This window comes from Juglans microcarpa x Juglans regia, chromosome 8D (genome assembly GCF_004785595.1).
Source record: "Juglans microcarpa x Juglans regia isolate MS1-56 chromosome 8D, Jm3101_v1.0, whole genome shotgun sequence".
Classification (NCBI taxonomy): Eukaryota; Viridiplantae; Streptophyta; class Magnoliopsida; order Fagales; family Juglandaceae; genus Juglans; species Juglans microcarpa x Juglans regia.
Genome location: NC_054608.1, coordinates 10,883,143 through 10,908,577, shown reverse-complemented (window position 1 = coordinate 10,908,577; position 25,435 = coordinate 10,883,143). Strand labels below are relative to the sequence as shown.

General features: G+C 38.8%; 1 protein-coding gene and 1 long non-coding RNA gene across 3 annotated transcripts in view; both read right to left on the bottom strand.

Moving 5' to 3' along the window:
* The window catches only part of LOC121242772 (cytochrome P450 CYP82D47-like), a 29,212-nt gene extending 4,395 nt beyond the window's left edge, over nucleotides 1-24,817 (bottom strand). The window contains exons 1-2 of one of the 2 annotated variants that reach the window (XM_041140724.1): nucleotides 23,863-24,817; nucleotides 22,209-23,060 (exon numbers count right to left, since the gene is read on the bottom strand). In XM_041140724.1, the coding sequence (XP_040996658.1) occupies nucleotides 22,434-23,060; nucleotides 23,863-24,732 (1,497 nt within the window). In that variant the 5' untranslated portion in view covers nucleotides 24,733-24,817 and the 3' untranslated portion in view covers nucleotides 22,209-22,433. Of the gene's footprint in view, nucleotides 1-22,208; nucleotides 23,061-23,862 lie in introns of those variants that run through there. The other variant, XM_041140723.1, reaches the window with a different exon arrangement.
* Nucleotides 19,521-20,630, bottom strand: LOC121242778. The gene is made up of 2 exons (XR_005935966.1): nucleotides 20,447-20,630; nucleotides 19,521-19,657 (listed from the first exon to the last, which is right to left on the bottom strand). It is a non-coding gene; the product is annotated as an uncharacterized LOC121242778 (long non-coding RNA).
* Nucleotides 24,818-25,435: the final 618 nt, after the last annotated feature.

Genomic DNA, 25,435 nt, shown 5'->3' with positions numbered 1-25,435 from the left:
TTATATCATTTCACTATCCTAACGGACCCTTAATGGTATTGTGTAGCTCTATCACTTGTAGTACTTTGTATGGTGAGGAGTAGAAGATTTTATGTTTGTTTTTATCATATTTTTTACCTTTTTTTTAGGATAAGTCAATTAAAGATTTCACTCATAATTCATAACTGATATTATATATATATATATATATATATATAATATAAGTTGGCCAAATTGATGATCAAGCCCTCTATAATTAATAAGATTCGAGAATCTTAAATAGAAGATAGATAGACACATAATGGGTTCTATAAATTTTAACGAGCATTTAAAGTCGTTCAAAGAAACAATAAAAATTATAGGATCCATGTCCTATGATTATCTTTCTCACTTGTGACTATCAAATTTGAATACAATTTTAGTCTTGACGTAAAATCTCATTCTTCAATTACAATGGGGCATTTAAGTAAGAATAGATAGTAGACAAATCTTTGGATAATTGTTAGAATAAAACCATGTCAAATCGACTTTCAATATGTTGGTGTGTTCCTTTGCTTTTTCCATAACTGTGATGTAATTGGTTGCCGTTAACCAAAGATAGAAAAATCCATATTTAATATTGTAATTATATAGGGTTTTGATCACCGTGGATATCTACAGATTGTATGACAGAGATAGTTTATTATAAATTCCAAATGAATATGGCAACTTCAAGTGCTATTCATTAATGAAACAAAGATATCCATATATATATTAAGACCAATCCAAAACTCTGTCAATCAATATTACAATGTGCGGATAAAAAACTGATCTTTGCACACGTTTTGGCTTATATATTATATATCCCCAAGCCCTATGATACAACCCTACGTACGAATAAGGGATATTGCTGACCTTTTTTTTCCTCTCCTCTGTAGGGTGAGGTTTTTCCTTTGTCTTTCGACAAAACTAACTTCTCTTAGGCTTTGAGTCTAGAGAGGCTTTGGCAAGATGGCTGAGGACATTACACAATGTTGGGAATCACTGAAACTAACGGAGGAGGAGCAGAAGCAGCTCACTCTCCCAGAGGAAGCACTTTTATCATCCATTACCAAAGGTAAGCACTGTCTTTTTGCAATGATCTTCAATGATAGAACAGCAAATAGGGAGGCTTTCAAGTCGACAATGTCCAAGTCATGGAACACAGAGGGATGGATTACTTTCAAGGAGTTTGGTACGAACAAATTTCTCCTTGATTTTCAATTTTTTTCAGACAAGAACAAAGTTATGAATGGGAGACCATGATCTTTTGACCGTCACTTAGTCTGGATGAAGGAGTTCGAAGGAGGATTATCTCCCACAGAGGTACAGTTCACACATGAGCCATTTTGGATTCAAATTCATAATCTCCCCTTTGCTGGGATGACTAAAGAAGTTGGTGCGTTAGTTGGCTCGGGTCTAGGGAGAGTACTGGAAGTTGAGGTTGACACTGAGGGATATGGCTGGGGCAGCTACCTACGAACCAGGGTTGATGTTAATATCACAAAACCCCTATCAAGAGGTCGTATTCTTAAGGTTGGAGACAGACAACACTGGCTTTCTTTCAAGTATGAGAGACTGCCACTTGTATGTTTCAAATGTGGCCTCTTAATGCATGGAAAAAGTAGTTGTGCAAAACTAGCCCAAGACTCTCATGGCACAGAGCAATATGGGCAATGGTTACGTGCTAGTTCTTCCTTTTCACAAGGTAAACCCCTGAAAAAATATGGAGGTTCCATGGAACATGACCATGGATCTTTATGGAGGTGGCGCACAGACGAGGTAGGGGGTGGAACTTCCAGTTTCGGGACTACACAAACTCAGACAAGGAAAGATGACCCAGAGTTGACCAGAACAGGTGGCACAGTAGCTGGCACATGTTCCCAAGACAATGACATTTCAGTTTTGGCATGACAATGGCCACCTGACAGCTGCAGGGACTTTGTCAACACAAGTCTTGCGACCTTCCTTTCTGAAGAAGGTCTTACTGACATCCAGAACAGGCCCTCGAAGGATCACACAGACCTTCCAAATCAGGTACACCCCTTGACCCCACCTACCTCTTTTGTTGAGGGTGAAAAAGCGAGACAGACTGAGGAACCACTCACCTCAGTTCAACAACCCTCAGGGTGCCATACCACTCTGGACCTTGACATGAGGGTTCCTTCACCCATTAAACTTGTCACTGGCAGTACATGGAAGAGAAAGGCAAGAGGGAAACTAACTGCCCTCACAAATGCCACAAACAAACCCACTGCCCATGCTCGTGTTATTCAGACCAAGAGGAATGCTAAGGAAATGGCCCATGTTTGTAATATGAAAGAAAATAAGAAACCTAAGCTAAGGCTCATGTTTGCAAGGAGCAAAACTTAGAACAGTTTGGTGGAGGCTACTTTGCAGCCCCACCAATTCCAATGAACTGCTTAAGTTGAAACTGTCGAGGGCTTGGGAACCCTCGAACAGTTCATGAACTTCACCTTTTGGTGAAAACAAAGTGCCCCAACTTGGTTTTTCTTCTGGAAACTAAATGCTCTCGTGATAGAATGGAAAAGATACGAATTAGACTGGGATTTGATAGCTGTTTTTGTGTGGACAACAGAGGTAGGAGTGGTGGTCTGGCCTTATTTTGGAACTCTTCTATCGAAGTTGACCTCCTCACTTACACTAACTGGCATATTTCAGCCATGATAAAGCCCATCTCAGAAAAGTCCAAGTGGCTAATTACTGGCTTCTATGGCCATCCCATGACTACAAAAAGGCATGAGAGCTGGAACTTGTTAAAGGCTCTAAAACCTGGTGATAATATCCCTTGGCTTTGTTTTGGTGATTTTAACGAGATCACCCACCAAAAAGAAAAAGTTGGGGCCTCCCTTAGACCTCATAAATAGATGGCTAATTTCAGAGAAGCATTGTCTTCATGTGGCCTGTATGATTTGGGTTACCATGGTGACAGATTTACTTGAGCAAACAATAGGGAGGGGGATCAATACACTAAAGAAAGGCTTGATAGGGCCTGTGGCAACAACCTTTGGATTGAAAAATTTGGCACCCAAGCAATTTCCCATTTGGAAAGTACCCAATCAGACCACAAACCACTACTGATTCAATCAAAGGGACAAGATAATGTTCACAAAAGAAACAAGATCTTCAGGTATGAAGCAGCATGGAGTAGCTTGGAAGACTGTGAGAGCATTATCAAAAGGGCCTGAGCATCCTCAACTCATAAACCAGGGGCCATCCAAAGAACTCTTCAAGGGCTCAGGTTCTGTCAAGAGGATTTAAAACTATGGAACAGAAGCTATCAGAAGAATAAAGGGCAGTACCTCAAATCTAAAACTGAGGAGTTAAACCACTTGAAGAACATCAATCAAGGTCACTTACGTGTTGAAATAAAGCTGGTACAGAAAGAGCTGAATGCTATTATGGATGCAGAAAATCTTAAGTGGCAACAAAGGGCTAAATAGGCATGGCTAAAAGATGGAGATCGAAACACCAAGTATTTTCATAAGTGTGCAAGTAAAAGGAAGCAAACCAATACCATAAGCAAGATCCAATCCAGCTCAGGTTAGGTAACAAGTGATCCTCAGGAAATATGCAATGCTTTTCAACAGTTTTTCTCTAACTTATTTTCAACATCCCATCCAGTGGGTATAAAGGAATGTCTTGTAGCAATGGAACAAGTAGTCACAGAGGACATGAACTCGACCCTATCCAAACCTTTTACAGCTGAAGAGATTAAAGCCTCCATTTTCAATACGAATCCATTAGGCTCTCTTGGGCCCAATCGCTTCCCAGCAAAATTTTTCCAAGAACACTGGGATACAGTAGGCAGTCGAGTCCGTGAGGCAGCTTTGGAAGCACTAAATGGAGGCAAGTGGGAAGGCAAACTAAATGAGACTTTCATAGCACTCATCCCAAAGAAGACAACCCCAACTCAAGTTACAGACTTCAGGCCAATAAGTCTATGTAATGTATTCTACAAAATCATTGCTAAGACCATTGCTAATAGACTCAAAGCTGTCTTGACTGAGATCATTTCCCCTACACAAACAGCTTTTGTACTAGGGAGACTTATAACCGACAACATCATTGTGGCTTTTCAATCCCTGCACACCATGAAAACCAGGTTGAAGGGCAAGGATGGTTTTATGGCTTTAAAACTCGACATGAGTAAAGCCTACGATAGGATTCAGTGGGAATTCTTGGCTTCTGTTATGCACAAGATGGGCTTTCCAGATTCTTGGATTGGATTAGTCATGAAGTGTGTTACCTCAGTTACTTATTCCATTATAGTAAATGGGGTGTCCCAACCTTTTTTCTGCCTCTCTCGAGGCCTTAGGCAAGGGGACCCTCTATCCCCTTACCTTTTCATCTTGTGTGGAGAAGCTCTTAGTTGCCTCCTTAATAGGGCAGAATGTAATGGTTACATCATAGGCTTACCTATTAGACAGAACCATTTGCGCATTAATCATCTCTTTTTTGCAGATGACTCTCTGCTTTTCTGCAAGGCCAACTCAATTGAATGGAGTCATCTCTACTACTTGCTGGACACATATGAAAAAGCATCAGGGCAAAGACTAAACAAGGAAAAAACTTCAATTTTTTTCAGCAGAAATACTAGAGAGGAAACTAAAGAGATAGTAACAAGCATTGCTGGGGTTAAAGGAACCAATTCATATGAGAAATATTTGGGTTTACCAGCCCTCATTGGAAGATCCAGAACCTACTCGCTCAAAGGGGTATTAGTCAAAGTGCAAGCCAAACTAAGCAGCTGGAAAACCAAGCTATTATCACAAGCAGGGAAGGAGATCCTTGTAAAGGCTGTGATCCAGTCAATCCCCACCTATTGCATGGGAATTTTCAAGCTGCCAAAACAATTGCTTCATGACCTCAATAGATTGATCAAATCCTTCTGGTGGGGGCCGCAGTCCCATGACCACAAGATACATTGGGTAGCATGGAAACAGATGAGCAAGTCTAAGAAGTCAAGAGGTCTGGGCCTTAGAGATTTTGAAAATTTTAGTGATGCCCTTCTAGCCAAGCAATGCTGGAGGATCCTTTCTTTTCCACATTCACTTGCTGCCAGGGTACATCAAGAGAAATATTTCAAAGGACAGAACTTCCTTGCAGCAAAAAGGGGCTACAACTCATCCTTCCTATGGCAGAGTTTTATCTCTGCTAAACCACTCCTTGAGGAAGGGTTAATCTGGCGTATTGGGGATGGGAATTCTGTGACCATCTGGAATGACAAGTGGATCCCTCAGAAATCCACTTTCAGACCTCAAAGTTTAACCAGGTTCCTGCCAGTAGACACTAAAGTTGCTATGCTCATCGACCACTCTACAAACAAATGGAATCTTCCCATGCTAGAAGCAATCTTTAATAGTACAGAAGCTGGAATCATCAAGAGTATACCCCACAGTCCATTTCAGAAGCCAGACAAGCTAATATGGAGATGCACTCCCACTGGCACATTCTCAGTCAAGAGTGCCTACTACCTAAAGGTTGAGTTGGATAAACGAGAGGCAGAACATGCCTTTGAGCTCGAGAGGGTGTTTGAACCCTAGACTAAAGTATGGCATCTTCAGATTCCAAATGCTACAAAGTCCTTTCTATGGAGGGCCTGCCTAAATGCTCTTCCCTAAAAAAGAAACATTTTCCAGAGAAAGGTTACTAAAGATGCATCCTGCCCCATCTGTCACTTATATCCAAAATCCATTGAGCATGCATTGTGGGAATGCTCATCAGCCCAAGATGTCTGGGGTCAAAGCAGTAGAAAGCTTCAGAAAACAAGCCTACAATCACAGACTTTCAAACAACTTTTAGAAAGTCTGTTTGATTTCCTAGAAGATGAGGTGATGATTGAGTTGGCTATCACATCTTGGATGATATGGAAAATAAGGAATGAATTAGTGTTTAACAAAACTTTCACGCATCCAAACTCCCTCATTCAACAAGCCAAGGCTTTCACTGAGGAACTCAATCAGCTTCAACATGCTGCCAAGTCTCCTACACCTGATCTGGGGAGGTCATCCCAATGGGAAGCACCTCCACGTGGCCAGCTAAAGTTGAATTGGAATGCGGCCCTTGACAAAAACAATTGCAAGGTGGGGATTGGTGCAGTTATCCAAGATTGGGAAGGCACAGTTAAGGCCACTATGAGAATGAAGCATGATCTTTACCCTGACCCCCTATTGGCAGAAGCCTATGCTCTCCTGTAAGCAGCCATTTTCTGCAAATCACTAGGCTGGAAGGAATTCATCTTGGAAGGGGACTCTTTACAAGTTGTCAACTATCTCAAGACTAGTGGAGTTAATGATTCTTATGTGGGTACAATGATTAGGGACACTAAGTCTATTTTGAACTCTTTCACATCTTGGACTGTGAGACATATTCTTAGAGCTGGTAATGTTATAGCTCATGTCTTAAGTCGAGATGCTCTTAGTATTAGAGATAGTATCTGGTCTGTTGATACTATCCCAACTTGTATCCAATCTCTAATTTAAGTGAATACACGAGATTTTTTCCTCAAAAAAAAAAAAAAAAAAAAAAAAAAAAAAAACCCTACGTATGATACATAGTCATGATCTAGCTTTTCCCATCACTTTGATGAAAATATTATCCAGCTGTCCATGAACAATAAAAGTACAGAAACTAAGTTTTTTTTTTTTTTTTTTTAAGAAGAGCTAGTAGTCACACACATAGCAGCCCCGTCCCAAGTTTATTAAGAACCCTCACATGTGGCGGGAGAAAACCGTTGTAACATCATTACACTTTGGGGTTTACAAGACATAACACTAAAAAACCATCCCAAAACCAAGTGTCAAAAACAAACCAAAAGAACCAATAAAACATCCAGTAACTAACAAGCCTACAAAAAAACCAAACCAAGTCTGAATAAAAAAACAACTGACCAGGCATAGGCGAATAGCATGAAGCCCAATTTTATCAACTTTGAGAATCCCTTTGAGCAAATGTGGCACTTCATTATAATTATTCCATGTACCATTTTTCTGATCTGAAGTCCATCGTGCCAAGAAATCTGCTCTTGCATTGCCTTCTCTATAAATATGTTGTACCTTAACTTCCAAAGTAGCAAGAATAATTTGAATCTTTTCCCAATAATCTTCAAGGTACCATATACCACATCTCCCTTTTTCTATCCAATTGACCATTAACAAAGAGTCTAATTCAATCTCCACTCTCCGAATCTCCAAATCCTTACAATATTGAAGACCATAGAAAAACGCTATGAGCTCAGCTTTATTATTAGATCCATGCCCCAGTTCTTTAGCAAAAGTCCAAATAAGATTCCCCTTGTCATCTCTAATTAACCCACCTGCACCCATATGACCTGGATTTCCCAAAGGGCTCCCATCCATATTTAATTTAAACTAGCTCGAGACTGGTTTCATCCATTTCACAAGACAAGCTCTTTGCCTCTTAACAGGTTTAATAGGGATAGAAAAAAAGTTTAGCACTTTTTCGTCTCCATCATTCATCTTTTTAGTAGCACGCAACCGAAGTCTCACCAAGGCAATAGCAGCCTTGATCGATCCCCACAACGAGCCCACATAACTCCTTCTACCTTCCATACGTGCTTTACATCTCCAAACCCAAAGAGACCAAGTCACAATAATAGGAACAAGAGCAAGCAAAGTACCTTTGTGAGTCGAATGAGCTGCTCGCCGAAACCATGATTCCATAGTTGCTTTCCATGATCTACTAGGGTCATACGGCATCCCCAGCTGTACAAATACACGTCGCCAGATATCTACTGCAACCATCCCATTTGCTAGGAGATGATCTTGGTCTTCCACACCCCCTGATTACAGCATTCACATTTTGAGGCCAAAGGAATTCCCAGAGAGTTGATGCGATTGTCAACAGTAAGGCTAAAATTAAAAGCCTTCCAAATAGAAACTAAGCTTAAAATTCAATGAATGTGACAAAAGAAACTTGTCCTCTTGTCTTTAGAAAATCTTGCCTTCATCTAGATTTTTTTAACCCGTGGATAAGATAAGATAAAACATGATGCAATATAAATAAACCTTTTAACATTGCTATTTTACCATTACTTTCATTACAACAAATTTAATTTTTTTTGGATGAAACTTTTTTGAAACGAATTGAAATTCGTCTCAAAAAGTTACTTTTAGAGAAAAAATTGATGGTTTGTTTCAGAATTTCCAAGCAGTGTGGGGGCCCTACCAGTGCAAAGGGACATACCGCCAATGGGGTCGAGTGGAAAGAAAGATGAGGGACACGTCATTGATTTGGTGAAGAAAATAGTTGTGGAGGCTGCAAAGTTCAACTAGTTCAACATGTGGGAGAGTAAGCACCTTGCAGAAATCCTGGTAGATACATCCCAACGCGAGGTGGAGATGAGCGTCTCGCCTCATGGTAGGCAAGCTAGAAAAGTCGTCAACCGTGAAGGCGAGAACAAGAAGATGAAGAGACCGAAGGCTTTGATGAGACAAGAGCTACTCGCCAAAGATGATCAACAATCTAAGATAGACAGGAGTAGATATGTGAGCATTCTAGAACAATATGGAAAATGCTGAAAAGTGTAGTAGTATAGTATGTAGAAGCCCACACTCCACTAGAAGGGTCACTTCTGCATTGGGTTTACATAAGGGGTTACGGCTCGTGAAAAGGATTTATCAGTCCTAGAATTTCACCTTGGGGAGCACCGGTACTGTTCATGAAAAAGAGAGCTAGGATCCTTAGGATGTGCATAGACTATTGAGAACTGAATAAGGTGACCATAAAGAACAGGTACCCATTGCCAATGATAGATGAGTTATTTGTTCATCTACAGAGAGAAACAGTGTTTTTTTAAGATTGACCTTAGGTCAGGATATCACAAATTGAGGATTAAGGTCGGAACCATACCAAATACCACCTTTCGGACTAGGTGTGACCATTTTGAGTTTAGCATGTTGGGTTAGCTAACGGCCAGCGGCTTTTATGGACATCATAAATAGTGTTTCGACCATTTTTGGATTTATTTGTAGTGGTCTTTATTAATGACATCCTAGTGTGTTCCAGATGTGTCGAAGATCATGAAAACCACTTAAGATTGGTGTTGGAAACGCTCAAGGGCCATCAGTTGTTCGCCAACCTCAACAAGTGCGAGTTTTGGCTAGAAGAAGTGAAGTTTCTCAGTCATGTGATATCCATGGAATGAGTCACAATCGATACAAGTAAGATTGAGGTGATAGTAGGATGGCAAGAACCAACCTTTGTGCAAGAGGTGAGAAGTTTCCTAAGGACTTGCTAGCTATTATCGGAGGTTTGAGGAAGGATTTTCTATATTGTCGAGTCCATTCGTAGTGTTAACCAGGAAGAATGCTAAATTCGTCTGGATTGACAAGTGTGAATTGAGTTTTGAATAGCTAAAGCGGAGTTTAACTAGGGCCCTTGCTCTAACCTTGCCCTAGCCTCATACGCCATTTGTGGTTTAGTGACATGTTGAAGTATGGCCTAGGTTGCGTCCTGAAGCAGGAATGTAAGGTGGTAGCTTATGCATTTAGAGAGTTGAAGGAGCACGAGAGGAACTACCCAACTCACAAGATGGAGTTGGCAGCAATTGTGTTTAGTTTAAAGATATTGTAACACCCCGTATTTTAGTGTATTTTTAATTGAATGATTATTTTTATTAGTTTAAAAATTGATTCTCTTGTTTTATTTTTAGTTGGTTTATTTTTATGATTTTTAATTTGTGAAAATTAATTTGATGTGTTTTCTTAATATTAATTATTGTTATGCATTTAAATTTTTATTTATTTTTAAATTAATTTATTGTTGGATTTAATTATTTTATTTTTATTTAATCACTAGGTTTAAATTATTTTATTTAACTTGCTGTTTTGAAATCTTTTTCGTTGGATCATTTCTGTGACCCAAGATGTGAGGATTGGACCTCATTTCTTTCCCTCACATTTTCTTTTTCTTTTTTCTTTTCCTCTTTTTCTCTTCTTTTCTCCCCATTTCTTTTTCTCCTCTCTCTTTCTTCTCTCCCGCGCGATTTCTTTATCTCCCCCCGTCCATTATGTGGTCCACCACCACTGCCACCATGTGCCGCTGTGTGTCTCATCGCCCCTCCCAATCTCTTCCTCACAGGTCGATGACCACCCCCTTGTGTTTTCAGCTCCTCCCGCGCCACCGTTAACCTCCACCCACGGCTTCAAGCCGCGGCCACCATTTGTTCCAGTGCCGCCATCGCACCACCTCTGGCCACCATCTCTTCACCACATCATTCGTGGCCCCTTTGCTGGCAGGGACTAGAGGATGCTTGGCCATGAACGCGCTGGGCGCAGAACTGGGCATCGCTAGTTACGAAGTCACTCGCACGGTCGTTACTCGTGGTGTGACGATGAGAGCCAGGGTGTGCGGATGATCCCTAGGGGAGATCATGGTGCATACTGTTAAAATGATTGGGTTATTTTCTGGAAAAATAGCGTGTGTTGGATAAAATGATTTTGTATGGGTCATTTTCTGAGAAAAAATTGGATTATTTATTTTTAGGCCAAAATGAAATTTTGGCGTGCGTTGGTAAATGTTCATTTTCGGAAAAAATGTTGTTTTGAGAATAATGCATACTTCATCATATGCATGCATATTAGTTGCATTAATGCAATTTTTTCTCGTGGGTTGTTTGGATTATACTTACATGCAATACTGTTTTATGGTAACGCAGATTTCGATGCAGATGATGCTGAGAGTGAGCCTGAGGATTCAACTCTGCCCGAGGAGTGATATGGGATCACCCGATTTTATATTTGAACCTTGTATTATATTTTATTTTGGGATAATTGTATAACTCTTTTTTAAACATTTTAATTATGTAAATTTGTATTAAAAAATTATGGTACTTAGTTGATTTTCTTAAATTATCTACTGCATTGTTTATTGTACATTGTTGCATGTACACACACTTGACACTATCATTGGGATGCGTGACTGTGTTGTCATCATCCATGCATCTCGATTCCCGAATTTCCGTACATGGGGGTCTGGGGCACCACAAGTGGTATCAGAGCAGTTCGGCTCTGGGTAAATCCACATGTCTCTTAGGTGAGGTACCAGAAATATTATTTTTAAAGTTGTAAGTTAAATTATTTATTTTAAAGTATGCTATATTATGGGTTTATTATTTTTATTTTATTTTATGTTATATTATTTTATTTTATTTTTGGTGTTGCTTTTTGTTGTGTTTGATTTTGTCCGGAGTTTTAAGCGGGGTTAAAGATTACTCTATGACAGGAAGATGGTGAGACCAAGAAGGCCAACTAATGAGCTCGATGATGAATTACCGAGAGGCGATGGGAATTACGCCATGGCAAGGGCATTAAATCGGACGACGGTGTTCCTCCAACATAATTTTCGGCCGCTACAAGGAGATCAGTATAGAGCGGTGCAGGCCGGGTGCACCTATGAGCTCTTCCTAGCGCATAGGACCCCTGCCTTTACTGGTGAAGAGGATCCACTACGGGCTAGAAAGTGGATTGAAGACCTTGAAAGGACATTTGAAGTCTATGGTTGCACGGAGGCTCAGATGGTGTTGTATGAGAGTTACTTGTTGCAAGGCGAAGCGGCAAACTGGTGGCAGACTAAGCGGCAATTCCTAGAGATGGAGTTGGGATCTTTTGCAGCTGTCTTGACAACGTTTCAAGAAAGAGTTTGACGACCATTTCTTCCCTGTTTCAGTGAGATGGCAGAAGGCACGAGAATTTAATAGCTTGGTTCAATGAGATATGACTGTCGAGCAATATGCCAGAAAATTTATGGAGCTTGGGCGGTTTGCTACCCACCTCATTGCCACTGAGGAGTTGTGAGCCGAGCGCTTTTAGGAGGGGCTGCGACATGAGATATGCAGACAAGTAGCTTGCCACCAGATTTTAGATTTTCAGAGGTTGGTGGATTTGGCCACTATTGTGGAACGGGAAAATAGTTTTGCGGTAGGCTCCCCTCCAGGTCAGAAGAGGTGGTGTTTTGTTGGTGAGGGGAGTATTTCTGGGTCGCCACACAAGTTTGTACAGAAGACTGGGGCCCGTTAGCAGACAGCCTCCGGTGTTCGTGTAGGAGGCCGAGCTCCAGTATGTAATAGGTGTAATAGAGCCCACGAGGGCGACTGCGGTCAGAGGGGGATCCAGTGTTTTAGATGTGGCTAGTCGAGGCACTTTGCTCGTGAGTGTCCCAATCAAGCTCAAGGAGGATGAAGAGGTTGGCGTGGTGGGAGGAATAGCCAAAGACAGCTGGTGCAAGCTCGGGTCTATGCTGTGACTCCCGGTGATGTGGATTACAAGGCTCTAGAGACTCACGATCCCGAGGTGATTACTAGTATGCATTTAGTTTAATTGTTGGATTTGATGTTTGGCGTGGGTTGGTCTTTTTTTTTTTAATTTCACTGGTATGTGTTTGCCTCAAGTAGAGTTCGTCTAAATGATTTTTATGCATGTACCTTGTTTGACTCTGGGGCATCTCAATCTTTTGTGTCCGCCACTTTTGCACGGATGTGCAATCTAGTCACAGAGCCTTTATCACAATCCTTGGTAGGTTGTCCTTTGGATTTTGTGTGGTGCTCCAAAGTTGCTTTAGGCTGTCCTTTGGATTTTGGTGGGAGGACACTTGCAGATTTAATTGTATTCAAGTTACTTGGATTTGACATAATTCTAGGAATGGATTGGTTGCATCGATATTCTGCAAACATTAATTGTAGAAGTTGGGTAATTGGCTTTCAACTTTCGAATGGAGACTATTTGGAATTCGTGGGAAGCAGGTTGAAAGCAAGACTAGCAGTTATATCTGCAATTCAAGCAAAGAGAGATATAGCTTGTGGAGCATATGCCTTTTTGGTTCAAGTGGTGTCTACGCCATATGAGAAGGAGTCTTTAGTGGAAATTCCAGTTGTGGAAGAATTCCCTGACGTGTTTGTTGATGAGTTACCCTAACTGTATAACTCTTGTTTAAACATTTTACATATGTAAATTTGTATTAAAAAATTCTGGTACTTAGTTGACTTTCTTAAATTATTCGCTGCGTTGTTTGTTGTATACTGTTGCTCGTACACACACTTGGCACTATTGTTGGGATGCGTGACCGTGTTGTCATCATCCGTGCGTCTCGATTCCTGAGTTTCCGTACATGGGGGTTGGGGGCGCCACAGATATGACAACACTCTCTATACAGGTAGGAATGCGAGGTAGATCACAAGAGTCTTAAAGCATCTATTTACCCAAAAGAACCTTAACATGAGACAAGGAAGGTGGTTGGAGGTTATTAGCGACTACCAGTGCAAAATTAAGTATTACTTGGAAAGAACCAATTTAGTTGCCAATGCCCTAATTCGCATTTCGAAGATGAGAGACATGAGAGATCTCTTAGAGCTGGACACACTCTTGGAAGGAATGCGACACCTAATGATGAAAGACCGACCACAAGAAGAGATTATCACTGCCCTGTAACAGATTAGGGCAAGAGATTTCAACAAGAATAAGGACCAGCAAGAAAAGGACTCAGAATTGCTGAGGATTCGACATAAAGTCTACAGAGGCAAAGGGCCTATGCATTTAAGCTTGAGCAAGGATGAGACCTTGCAACTTAGAGGGTAGAAGGTAGTTCTGTCTAATTCGAAAATTTTAGAACAGATGCTAGCCGAAGCTCATTCCTCGTCATACTCGATACACCCTTGAGGAACGAAGATGTATTGAGATCCTTAGAAGAGATTCTATTGGGAAGGAATGAAGCAAGAAACCACCCACTTCATCAAGAGGTGTGCTACGTGTTAGAGGGTAAAGATGAAACACCAAAGGTCGGTGGGGAATCTACACCCGTTACCTATTCTTGAATGGAAATGAGAAGATATCGCCAAGGATTTTGTGGTTGGATTGCCCAAAGCCCCTAGTGGAAAGGATGCCATATCAATGATCATAAATCATTTACCATTATGAACACAGTAGGTAAACACACCCGACTATACATAAAGGAGATAAGTTAGATTACATGGAGTCCTTAAGACCACAGTATCATACCAAGATCCAAGATTTACCTCCAACGTTTGGAAGAGTTTACAAAAGATGATGAGCACTAAACTGATGGACACTCGAAAAGGACTATCCTGATGTTGGAGGATATGTTTAGAGCCTGTCTATTAGATTTTAAGGGATCTTGAGAAAAACATCTCCGACTCATCAAGTTTGCACACAATAATAATTACCTGACGACTATTCAAATGGCCCTTTACGAGGCACTGTATGGGAGGAAGTTTGGATCTCCAATATGTTGGGATGTGGTGGGTGAAACTCAAGTGGTTAGACCTAAATTAGATTAAGCTTATATGCACAAGGATGGCCACAACTCGGAGTAGGTAGAGAAGCTACGCCGATAATTGGAGAAGGGAGTTGACCTTAGTGGACGGTATTTGGGTTATCTCAAGGTATCACCTATCAACAGTGTTAAGAGGTTTGGTCTAAAGGGAAAACTAAGCCCAAGATATATCGGACTGTACCAAGTAATGGGAACATTGGACCACTAGCATACCTAGTGGCATTACTCGCAGAATATGAGGGGATGCACAATCTCAAACTCGGATTTGACCTTGTTTTTCATTGTCACAGAGCATCTTGAACATCTATAGACAGTGTCGCCTTGCTTTCGAATGCAATGGATCACCGCTTCAAGTTGGGTAAGGTATCCTCAAACTTTAGCCATGTATCCACTGTTTAATTTGCTAGACTCTTGTGTTGGGTGCCTACGGGAAGTTTGGCTTATCCTTGTTTTTTATGTTGGAATTTGTAGTCGGGTGATTTTTGGTTGGTTGATGTTTGGAGGTGCTTTGTTTGTAATATTGTTGTGGATGAAGGAGGGAATAGATGTAAAAAAAATGTGATTTGGTGTTCTGATGAGTCGAGAGTATGGCTATAAATGGTGACGTCATTGTGGCAAAAGTTAAAAGAGATTGGGCTAATCTACTGGTGGAGTATTGCGTTTGGACCTTGTACTTGGGTGATTGTAAATTTGAGGCACTATGATGGACTATTTGTTTATGGGTAGTTTTTGGGCTCATGGGTTTTGGATCTTATTAAGCCATAGTTTAGTTTATACAATATTATTTGTTAGGTAGGTTTTGTATTGGTTGGAGTTATTAACATGCTTTCGATATTTTTGGATTAGGTTGTGACATTGCTACTGTACGGGTTCAAAGCTCAGGTGGTATACCGCAAAAGTCAGGTAAACGGTACTTATATACTAGATTTTGCCTAAAATACGTCGATGTTGATTTTTTAGAAAACTTGCATATTTTTGTTACAAAACCAACTATGGTTATTTTTTGCGCTTTTCTTTGTATCTGTGAAATAAATTATGATATTTTATCATGACTGGGTAGACATGTTCAATTGTTTTGTACTCTGTTTTTTTATTGCATAAAATGTGAAAAGTCTGAGATTTTTATCTGATCATACGATATTACCTATTAAGTACATTTTTTTGTTCTTGCATTGTATTTGTAAACCCTGAGGCAAAAGATTCTATTCTGCTTTGGCTGCAGGCCCTGCCACGGGTATATGAAAGAATGATTGGATTTTGTTATTTGGCGGAATGATATCCTTGTGCATTCATCGTATTTAAATAGAATTACAACATATATTTAGTTTACATTTGATAAGCTTTGCTAACAAGTAACAACTCTTAGATTAGAACACATTGTTTACATATAAGACTTGTCAACTAAGATAGAAACCATGTAACGAAAGAAGTTTATCTAGATAAGTTCTAATTGTTGTTGTAGATAACTCTCTCACTGGATTGTGGTTGACTAGAACATTTAAACTCAAGGTGACTATATCTCTAAGCACTATTGTGTTATTTCTTTAACGGTATATAATGCGGCCTTTATTCTGAGTTTGCCACGGGTGTAAAATGGTGGCTTCTATTCCAACCTTGCCACAAGTGCAAAATGATGGCCACTATTTTGACCTTGCCACGTGTGAAAATTTTCGCATTTACTTTAAGTGCACCCACTTTGATGACAAAGTGATTTATGTTATGCTTGGCTAACTACAAAAATGCACAACCCTACCATGGGGTAAACATGACCATGTTTTGAATGCGCTCACTTTAATGACAAAGTGATTTATGTTATGATTGGCTAATCGTAGATACGCACGATCCTGCCAGGGGGTAAACATGACATATGTTTATGTGAACTATATATGGCTTCTTGGAATGTTTCTTTTGTTTTTTGTTTTTTATCTCAACAAGTAAAGAAATAAAATATTAACATAAAAACTATTGATTAAATAGTAGCAAGTTGATTTGTAACACCCGGACCCAATCAAACTCATTTTTTTTATTTATTGGTTTTGTTTTATTTTCTTGACACGTAAAATATTTTTTCCGCATGTTTTATTTTTTTTTTCTTTCTTTCCGTCTATATTTCTTTTTCACCAGTAAGTGTTCGTTTCGTTCACGGCATGCATACACAAGCACGACTTAGTTTCCGTACGCACAGAAGCTCCATGCACACACACGTCTCTCTCGTCTCTCTAGGGTTTCACCTCACATATATATAGATGCATATGTTTTTCCATGCTATAAAAACTACCCAAACACTTGCCGCCGCACCACCTTAGAATCGCAAGCCCCAGCCTCCATTCCCTCGGCTTTTCACACTCCAAGTCGTGCATCACCTCCACTTGACCATCACTGGAAGTCCAGCTCCTCCGCCGTACACCGCTGCACCACCACCAAAGTGCTTAGAACAACCATCTACGGAGTGATCTGAAACTCCTCTGTTTTGGGTCCAAAAAACAGTGCAGTCCATTCCACTGAGCTCCTCCGCCAGCCTCTCCCTCTCCCTGTGCCCCTCGGTCTTTCAGCCACGTTACATGACGGAAACCACCGCACGTAACTCCCGACCAGTCGCACACCTTCTCGCTGTCCCTCAGTGAGTTCTCTCCCCTTCCGAACACCATAGTCTCTCCGTCTCTCACTCACACCTTCACTGTGTTTCTTTCTCTCTCTCTCTCTCTTTTTCGTCCAGTGCATAGCCACCGAGTGCACCACCTTCCATCGCGCACTGTGTCGTCACACGATACCTACTCGGTGAGTCCTTGCCGCCGTTGCACTACTATTATTCTTATGTTTATATTCATCGCTAATTTTATTTCATAAGGTGTAATTATATATATATATATATATATACGTATATTTGTATGTAAAGTTTTAACCTAATATATATGTATATATATGAAAAGTTCCCGGTTTTAGCTTACCGTTTTCGGGTGAGAAGTTTTGTTTGTTATAAGGGTTTATATTTAAATGGGTTTTACTTTAAGTCTCGTTAAGTATTATATTGTATTTTGATAATATTGTTAATTAATAGAAGTAAACCTATTTTTCTTAAGAGATGAGTTTTTCATGACCTATTTTATGGAAATTTTAGTAGACAATGTATTCTATTTATTTATAAAATGCTGTTGGCAATTTTAGATATTTTGAATATTAATTTTTATTGAGTTCTATAATTATCTTAATACTTGCTCGATTAAATTCTTCTTCGGAATGAATTCGATTAAGTGGATATTGATGGTATTTTGGGAATTTTGAGAATTCTAGGTTTTGAGGAATTATATAGGTTATTTTAGAAGCTTATGATTAAATATCAAAATATATGATTGATTGAAAATTTACGATAATTACGTGGTTATTTTATAGGTGATGTTTAATTATTATTTGACATTTTTGAGGAAAATTCTGAAAAAGGTAAGAAGTCCAGGTAAGCGGGGTTCCTATGCTAGACTTTGCATTAAAACAAAATGAGTTGAGGTTGACTTTTTGAAAAATATACATATTTGGTTATGAAAAGAAATTTGAACTATCTCAGTTATTTGTTCTGCATTATTCATGAGATTGTATTTAAGAAGAAAGTATTTTCCATCATGACTGGTGTAGACATGAGTTTATTTTTGACATTCTATTTCTGATTTATGCAAAAAGAGCGAATATAAAAATTTGTGCATAAATATTGTAAATATGTTTTGGATCTGTGTTGATTACGAAGATAATATGATTTTGTTCAGTACTCTGTTTGGATAAGATGTGATTTCTGAAAACCTTTGGCATGACTCTTTGATTCTGAATTTGATTCTGTTTCCGTTCTGTTCAGTTACGGCCCTGCCACGGGTTATAATAGTGGATACGGCCCAACCACGGGTAATAATAGTGGATACGGCCCAACCACGGGTTATTATAGTGGATAAGGCCCTGCCACGGGTTATAGTAGTGGTCTCTGTTTTGAGTGCACACCCTGGTGACGGAGTTATTTATGTTCTGTTTTGTTATCCGCAGATTGCATAACCCTACCACGGGGGTTATACATGGTTTCTATTCTGATATGATGTTCTAATGATGATGATGATCATTTATGCTATGCAAAATGATATTTTTGAATGAAATTATTTCTAAATCTTCGTTCTAATATTTTGATAACATGTTTTGCTTCTGCACTCTGAAAATGAAAATGTTTTGTTTTGCATTCTGATTTCTGTAAATGCTCGTGTTTATACACTAGTATATGTCATCTGCTTACTGAGTTGTTGATAACTCACCCCGTATCTCTATATATTTTTCAGATAATTTTGATGGTTCAGTTGGAGAACAAGAGTAGGAAGTTTTAGCAATGTGTGATGATCGAAGTGGAATAAGTGCCTGAGGGTACAAGTGCTTATTTGAGAGTCGTAGTTAGTAAACTGATTTTATTTTTCGGGCATTTTGATTTGATAAGTTAAGGATAATTTCGAGTTTTGAAGAGTTTTTAATTTATGTTATTGAGATTTTCTTTATTGTTCCCATGGAGGAACTTAGATATTTGGATTGATTAAATGGATTAACTTTTTATGGGATTTTTTGGATTTTATAGTTGTGTTATTTAGGTTGATTTTAGGTATTAAGAGTTAACTCTCCGGATATCTGGGAACGGGGTGTTACATCATTAAACCAAATGGTGTTCAAGAAAAAACATCCAATAAAAAAATCAAACAACTTCATGAAACAGCTAAAAAAAGGTTTATGAAAAACTTGGAAAGATTATTGAATGTAACATTTGTCACCTACGACATATAATTAATGGGCTCGACCCTATATCTGCGAGAAGGTAAAATATCACATAATCATATTTGTAACCCTCTTGCATAATAAACCTAATTTGAAGCATAAATAAAATAATGTGTATTTAAATAAAATTATACATGGCTATTTATGACAACCTTCACCTGGAGGATCCTAGCACACCCATCAGCGAGAATGGTCTTACCTTCGCTACAAAAACGTTAGTACCTTCGCCAATCTAGGGACTCCACTCCATTATTACTCACTCCAGACTAAATAAAGGAGTTTCACTAGTATAATGCCACATCCTAGCTTGCGTTCGTAAGAAAACATATTTAATGCATAACTTATGCTACATGAGATGTATATGCTTCATGAGAGATGAGATTATATCATGACATGAATATTTTGGATATAAATGGAACTTTAGAACATAAACGTTAATTTTGATGCAACGTTTATCAATAAACATACTATCACAAACCATAAGAAAGTTATAAGCTAACTTACAAACTTATCATTTGCTTAAGACAAAAACTGCCAAATGCTTAAATAAATGCACACTAAGGTTAGAGGCTACCTAATTAATCATAAAAATTCATATGCAAACTTCTGGACTTCCAAAAATCATAGAGTTGCGATTCAACCCCACAACTCTAGAAAATTGAATTTTAAATCTATTAATTTTCAATAACCACATTTCAGCTCCAACATTTTCCAAAATTCACAAAATAGAAATAAATTCCATGGCAAGTCCATTTCTAGCCTCAAAATAACTTTTTTCATACAACAAACAAATAGTCAAACCGAAACATGTATAAAACATTATGTTGCATCCTATGCTCTAACCTTTGGAATCTCAAGTAAAAATCATAAAACAATTAAATGTGTCCCCTTTTGTTACTTAATCTGGTTGCAAACACATCAAGCAACCCAATAAAAATCAAATCTTTATCAATTTTAAAGCTCAAACCAATCATACTAATAATATAGGGGCTAACCGAAACAAAAGCTCAACACCAGTTGTTTATTAACTTCGTTTGACTTGTACAAAAAGTCACATATTTACACATCATACTCAAGTTAGAGGCTCAAATGGAAGTCAAACTCATGACAAAGCTCCTATAACAACCAAACACATGATTCATAAATTACTCTCCAAAGTTTGCTAACTGAAACCATTAACCAACAAGATCATCATCATGCAACCATTTTACTACCAGAAAATACTTCCAATGACTAGCTAACATACATATGATTCAAACACAGAAAACATGAAAGAAAGTTATACAATCACCAAAATTTGAAAGTTAAAGTAAAGTTGGTAAACACTTACCACTCTCTCACAATTTCTAATCAAGGAAAGGATTGTGTAGTTAATTTGATGTGTGTATGAGAGAAGAGGTAGCAGAAGATAAATGGAGGGTGTGTGTGGAGAGATAAAATGAAGAAAAGAAAGGAGAATGCTCTCGATTGTGCAGACCATACATTTGAAGGGGAAATGAGTGTTACTCAGCTTAAGCTTTGTGCATGCTCAAGCAGAACCAAATCTAAATTTATTGACAGGTGTAGGCTTAAGATCAAATGGATGGTGAGGATGGAACCACGTATGCTTGGGCGTTCAAATTCAAGGGTCTACTGGCCGGTGACCTGGCACATTAGTGTGAAATGTGGCACTCTTCCAGTCGTGGCACTCTTCCAGTCGTGGCCCACTTGGCATCCAAAAATCATAAGATTTTTATTATGCTATAAATTTCTAAAAATTCTAAGTAAACTAGTAGTGTTATTCCATTTTGTCTAGTTATAATCCTAATTATGAAGTTTCTTGGGAGCTTGAGGAAGAGATATGGGTCAAGTATCCACAATTATTTGAGGGGTAAGTGTTGTTGTCTCATGTCAAAAGTGAGTACGTTCTGGATACAAAATGTTCATATGATCCCTTGCTCACTATGTAAGGACCTTGATATTTGCAAATTCTGAGGACAAAATTTTTATAAGGGGGAGGGATGTCAAACCCAACCCACTCGTAGGAGAAAAAGAAAAGTGGTGCAGTGCACCCTGTTGACCCAGGGGTTTTGTTTTACCAATTCTCCTTCCCTAGCCCCCCCAACACACACTCTCTCTCTCCTTCTGCAAAGTCCTTCTCTCCATGGGATGCTTCCTGCGACCACCCTCCGATCTTGCCCCTATCGTCGATACAGGTAAGCCACTTCGACCGTCACTATTTTGACCTTCGCACAGGTGTGAAATTGTTGTATCTGTTTTGAGTGCTCCCACATTAGTAACAAAGTGATTTATGTTCTGCTTGGCTAACTGCAAATATGTACAACCTTGTTGTGGGGGTAAACCTGGCCTTGTTTTGAATGCACTCATTTTGATGACAAAGTGATTTTTGTTATGTTTGGCTAGTCGTAGATATGCATGATCCAGGAAGGAGGTAAACATAGCCCCTATTTATGTTTTTATATTTTATCTCTCGCTCTAAATATTAGAATTTAATTAAAAATTATAGAAAACATTAATTCAGTTAAGCAAGTTATCAAGTCAAAATTTATTCCCAATTTATAGTTGTTTGCTAAAATGTGTATATTATATAGGGCTAGAGGTGAAGCCCAGCTTGACGCATTGAAGCCCATTTGCAGTACCGAAAACAAAATCCAGCTTGTCGCATAAAAGCCCATATGCAGTTCCCAGGGACGTAGAATAAATTTCAGGAGTTTAGTTTCAGCTTTTATCAAGTGTTCAATGTATAGACGTGCGTGGGTAAAGACAAATCTGGTTTCTACGTCCCCCAACGTAACTGATATAATGATGATGTCACTAGAAAGGGTCTTTAACTTTGGAAAATAATTCCAATTTGCATACCTAGCTACTCTGGTTTCCTATTTGGTTACACATAGTTTAGTGCAAAGAGCTAGTATCCTTTCCCATCTTTTTTTTTTTTTTTTTTTTTTTTTTTTTTTTTTTTTTTTCTGATTTCCTATAGCATGGAGGGATAATTTTAATAGAGACCTTAACCCGAAAGATCTTTATGGAACCTTTTTCAACTTTAGGATCAGTTTGGAAAAATATCAAATTCGAAGGACATGTACAATAAATTTTCCAAAAAAGAAATTGCTATACTTTAATTATGAAATTGTGGTACAAGATCCCCTAATATGCATAAGATAGGTACGTACTTTTACAAGCGAACACGCCAAAATAAAAATAAAAACAAGAACACGCGAGCACGCCAAAGCATTTCTAAATATATATTCTTGTGCATGAAGATCATTACGAAACTCCTTGACAGCATTGTTCCCATTTAACATATACTCAAATGATCATGCATATGCTGAGGAAGGAAGGCGTGGAGTGAGATAGACTTCTAGTGGGGTGGCTTTCAGGGATGTAAGTCCGACTTTCTCAGTCATGTCTACTGGTTCATCTGTTGTTACTGTCGTAATCTCAAAGGCATGCAAGAAGTTAGCAAGTGTGAGTTGCATAACTTGAAGTGCGAATGAGATTCCTGGACAAACTCTCCTCCCGCTACCAAATGGTATGAGCACAAAATGCTGGCCCTTCAAGTCAACATCTTTGTGGCTTGTAAGGAATCTTTCTGGGCGAAATTCTGTTGGATCTGTCCACACTTGTGGATCTCTATGAATCTTTGATAGATTAACAAGAAGACGGGTGCCCGTTGGGATGTGGTAACCTGCCAAACTACAATCCTCAAGAGACTCGTGCGGCAGAGAAAGTGGTGCAGCGGGATATAAACGCATTGTTTCTTTGATGACAGCTTGGAGATAGACTAGGTTTTTCACGTCTGATTCCATCACTAACCTGTCTCTACCAATCTGGAGGTCTAATTCTTGTTGGGCTTTCTTAAGAGCCTCTCGGTTATTAAGAAGTAGAGAGAGCGCCCATGTCATTGTCGTCGTCGTTGTACCAGTACCACCTAAGATGAGGCCCTGCAAAAGTCCCAGCATGTATGTATATGCTAATTATAATTTTACCATATTAAACTAAAATAGAACTCAATGAAACTATTCCCCTCAAAAGATTAAAAAAAAAGTGCAATGCCTATAATAAATACTTGCAATTTCCTCTCGCTTCTGTGGTTTGGTTTATTTTGTTTTGTTTTGTATTTTTTTCTTCAAGTTTTTGATGAGTGCTCTCTTCAAGCCTGGGCTTATTTTGTGTTTAGAAGAGAAACATATTTTTTTTTAATATCGAAATGATTTATTTTTTGTGGACGAGTATTAGTAATATTAGATATACCCTTAGGAATGAAATTTCCGTACATTCATTTTAAAAAGCAGTGGGGCCACTATTAGAAAGTGAGTTTTTTCATGAGCCAGATTTACCCATTTTGGTTTGAAATGGAGTGCTCGAGAGTTTTAAATCCTAGAATTGTACAAAACATTTCGTTTTGGGGGACTGCTAGCATATATTTAGGCAGACTTTAGGAACATGACGGATGTTTCCAAAACACTTGCCCAAGCAGGCCTGTAAATCTTCTATTTTATTTTTGCAAACAAGAACCAACAAATTCACTGAAAATTTGGGGAGGTTACCCTTTGTAGTTACCATAACAAGTGAGCTGGATTCTTTTGGAAAATGTGAAAAAATTCCCTGATTGTATGTTAAACTCCAGTGGATAATTTAAAGAAGTAAAAAGATGGATACTCGTGATCAGTATACTTCAATAAATATAAAACAAATCAATCTTAGTACCCTACATCAGCTTAAATAGGGTTATCAAAAGCATACCAGACAAGTAGCCTTGGTGATTGTATCAGCATCATAACTAGAAATCTCCTCACTGTCAATGACAATAGACAACATCACATCCATAAAGTCTTGATGTCCCTCCTTTACCCCCTCGGAAATTCTTCTTTGCTTGTGTTCTTCTAGCCATCCTTCAAGCTCATGGTCTAATTTTTTTGCTATTTTCTTCATTGCCTTCTCGTACCCACCCAAGTCCAACCATCTAAGATATGGAAGCACATCTGCTGCTACAAATATCCCACTCAGCACAAAGAAATCTCTCATCGTGTTTTGACATTGATCATTTCCTTCATTCTCATCCTTGGTAGCAGCCCAAGCAAATCGCTTCTTTATAACCATCATAAACACAACGTTTAGGGTTACATAGCCGAACCATCTTCTCATCTCCACTAATGCGTTGTTGTTCTTGGTCGACAACTCGTATATCTCTTTTATGGCCGTGTTTACCTCTGACTCTCGGATGTGTTTCAACATCTCGATACGTTGATTTGAGAGGACCTCAAGAGTGGCTATTCTTCGAACATGACGCCAATAGGAACCATATGGGCTGAAAACGAACATGGCATAGTTGTAACCCATGAGTTCTGTCGCCAAAGATTTTGGACGGTTGGCAAAGATTTTATCGTTGGTAGTGAAACACTCTTTAGCTATCTTTGAACTACTTACCACTATAGCTCTATGCATGCCCAACTTGATACTGAAGATTGGTCCGTTCTTGTCGGCCATGTCACCTAGGGTTATATGGGCTGGTTGCGTCCCTCCTAATAGGTGGAGGTGGCCGATTATAGGCCATGCACCACCTGCTTTTGGTGGGAGTATTTTTTGGGGGCAGCTTTTTGGGTTCTCCTCCATATCCACAATAGAAATAACAAAAAGAGAAATAGGGCAAGTATGATGGCCATAAAAGCAGTGAAAGACAAGAATCCAAAGAGTGCATAGTTGTTTTGGTTGTCGATGGGCTTTATAGAGAGAAGGGCATACTTCATTTTGATTCATTTGAGTTGGCCAAAGTCGACAAACACCGTTTCCAAAAAACAAAATTCCGATAAGGTTCCAGATAATGTTTGCTTGGTAGCCAATTCTCTACGATGTCACTTGAACACAGACAAAACAGATAATTTATAACGCACGATTAACGAGGAGCATCGTATTTGGCTGTATATATAGTCGACAAGAGAAATAAATCGTATAAATTAAGAGTTATAACGAGACGCAGGCCTAGCTGGGTGGTACTCGTGCTCTGGCATATATGGACTTCTTGGTTCATATAAATATCCCACTAGTTTACCAATAATTGGAGTACTGAAGAATCATGCATTCTGCCTAAAGGACTTTCGACATTATTTTTCTCTATTTAATTATATATCTTCAAATTAAAGGTTTAGAATTTGTCACATCAGGATCATTAATTATTCTGCGGACTTCATATTTACCACTTCATCGAATATATTTTTCATATTGTAAAAATTAATTAAAAAATTACTATTGAAATAATTTAGGGGTTCTACATTAATTATTGAAAGAATAAAATCCCACCAAATTAGCCATCTCTTGA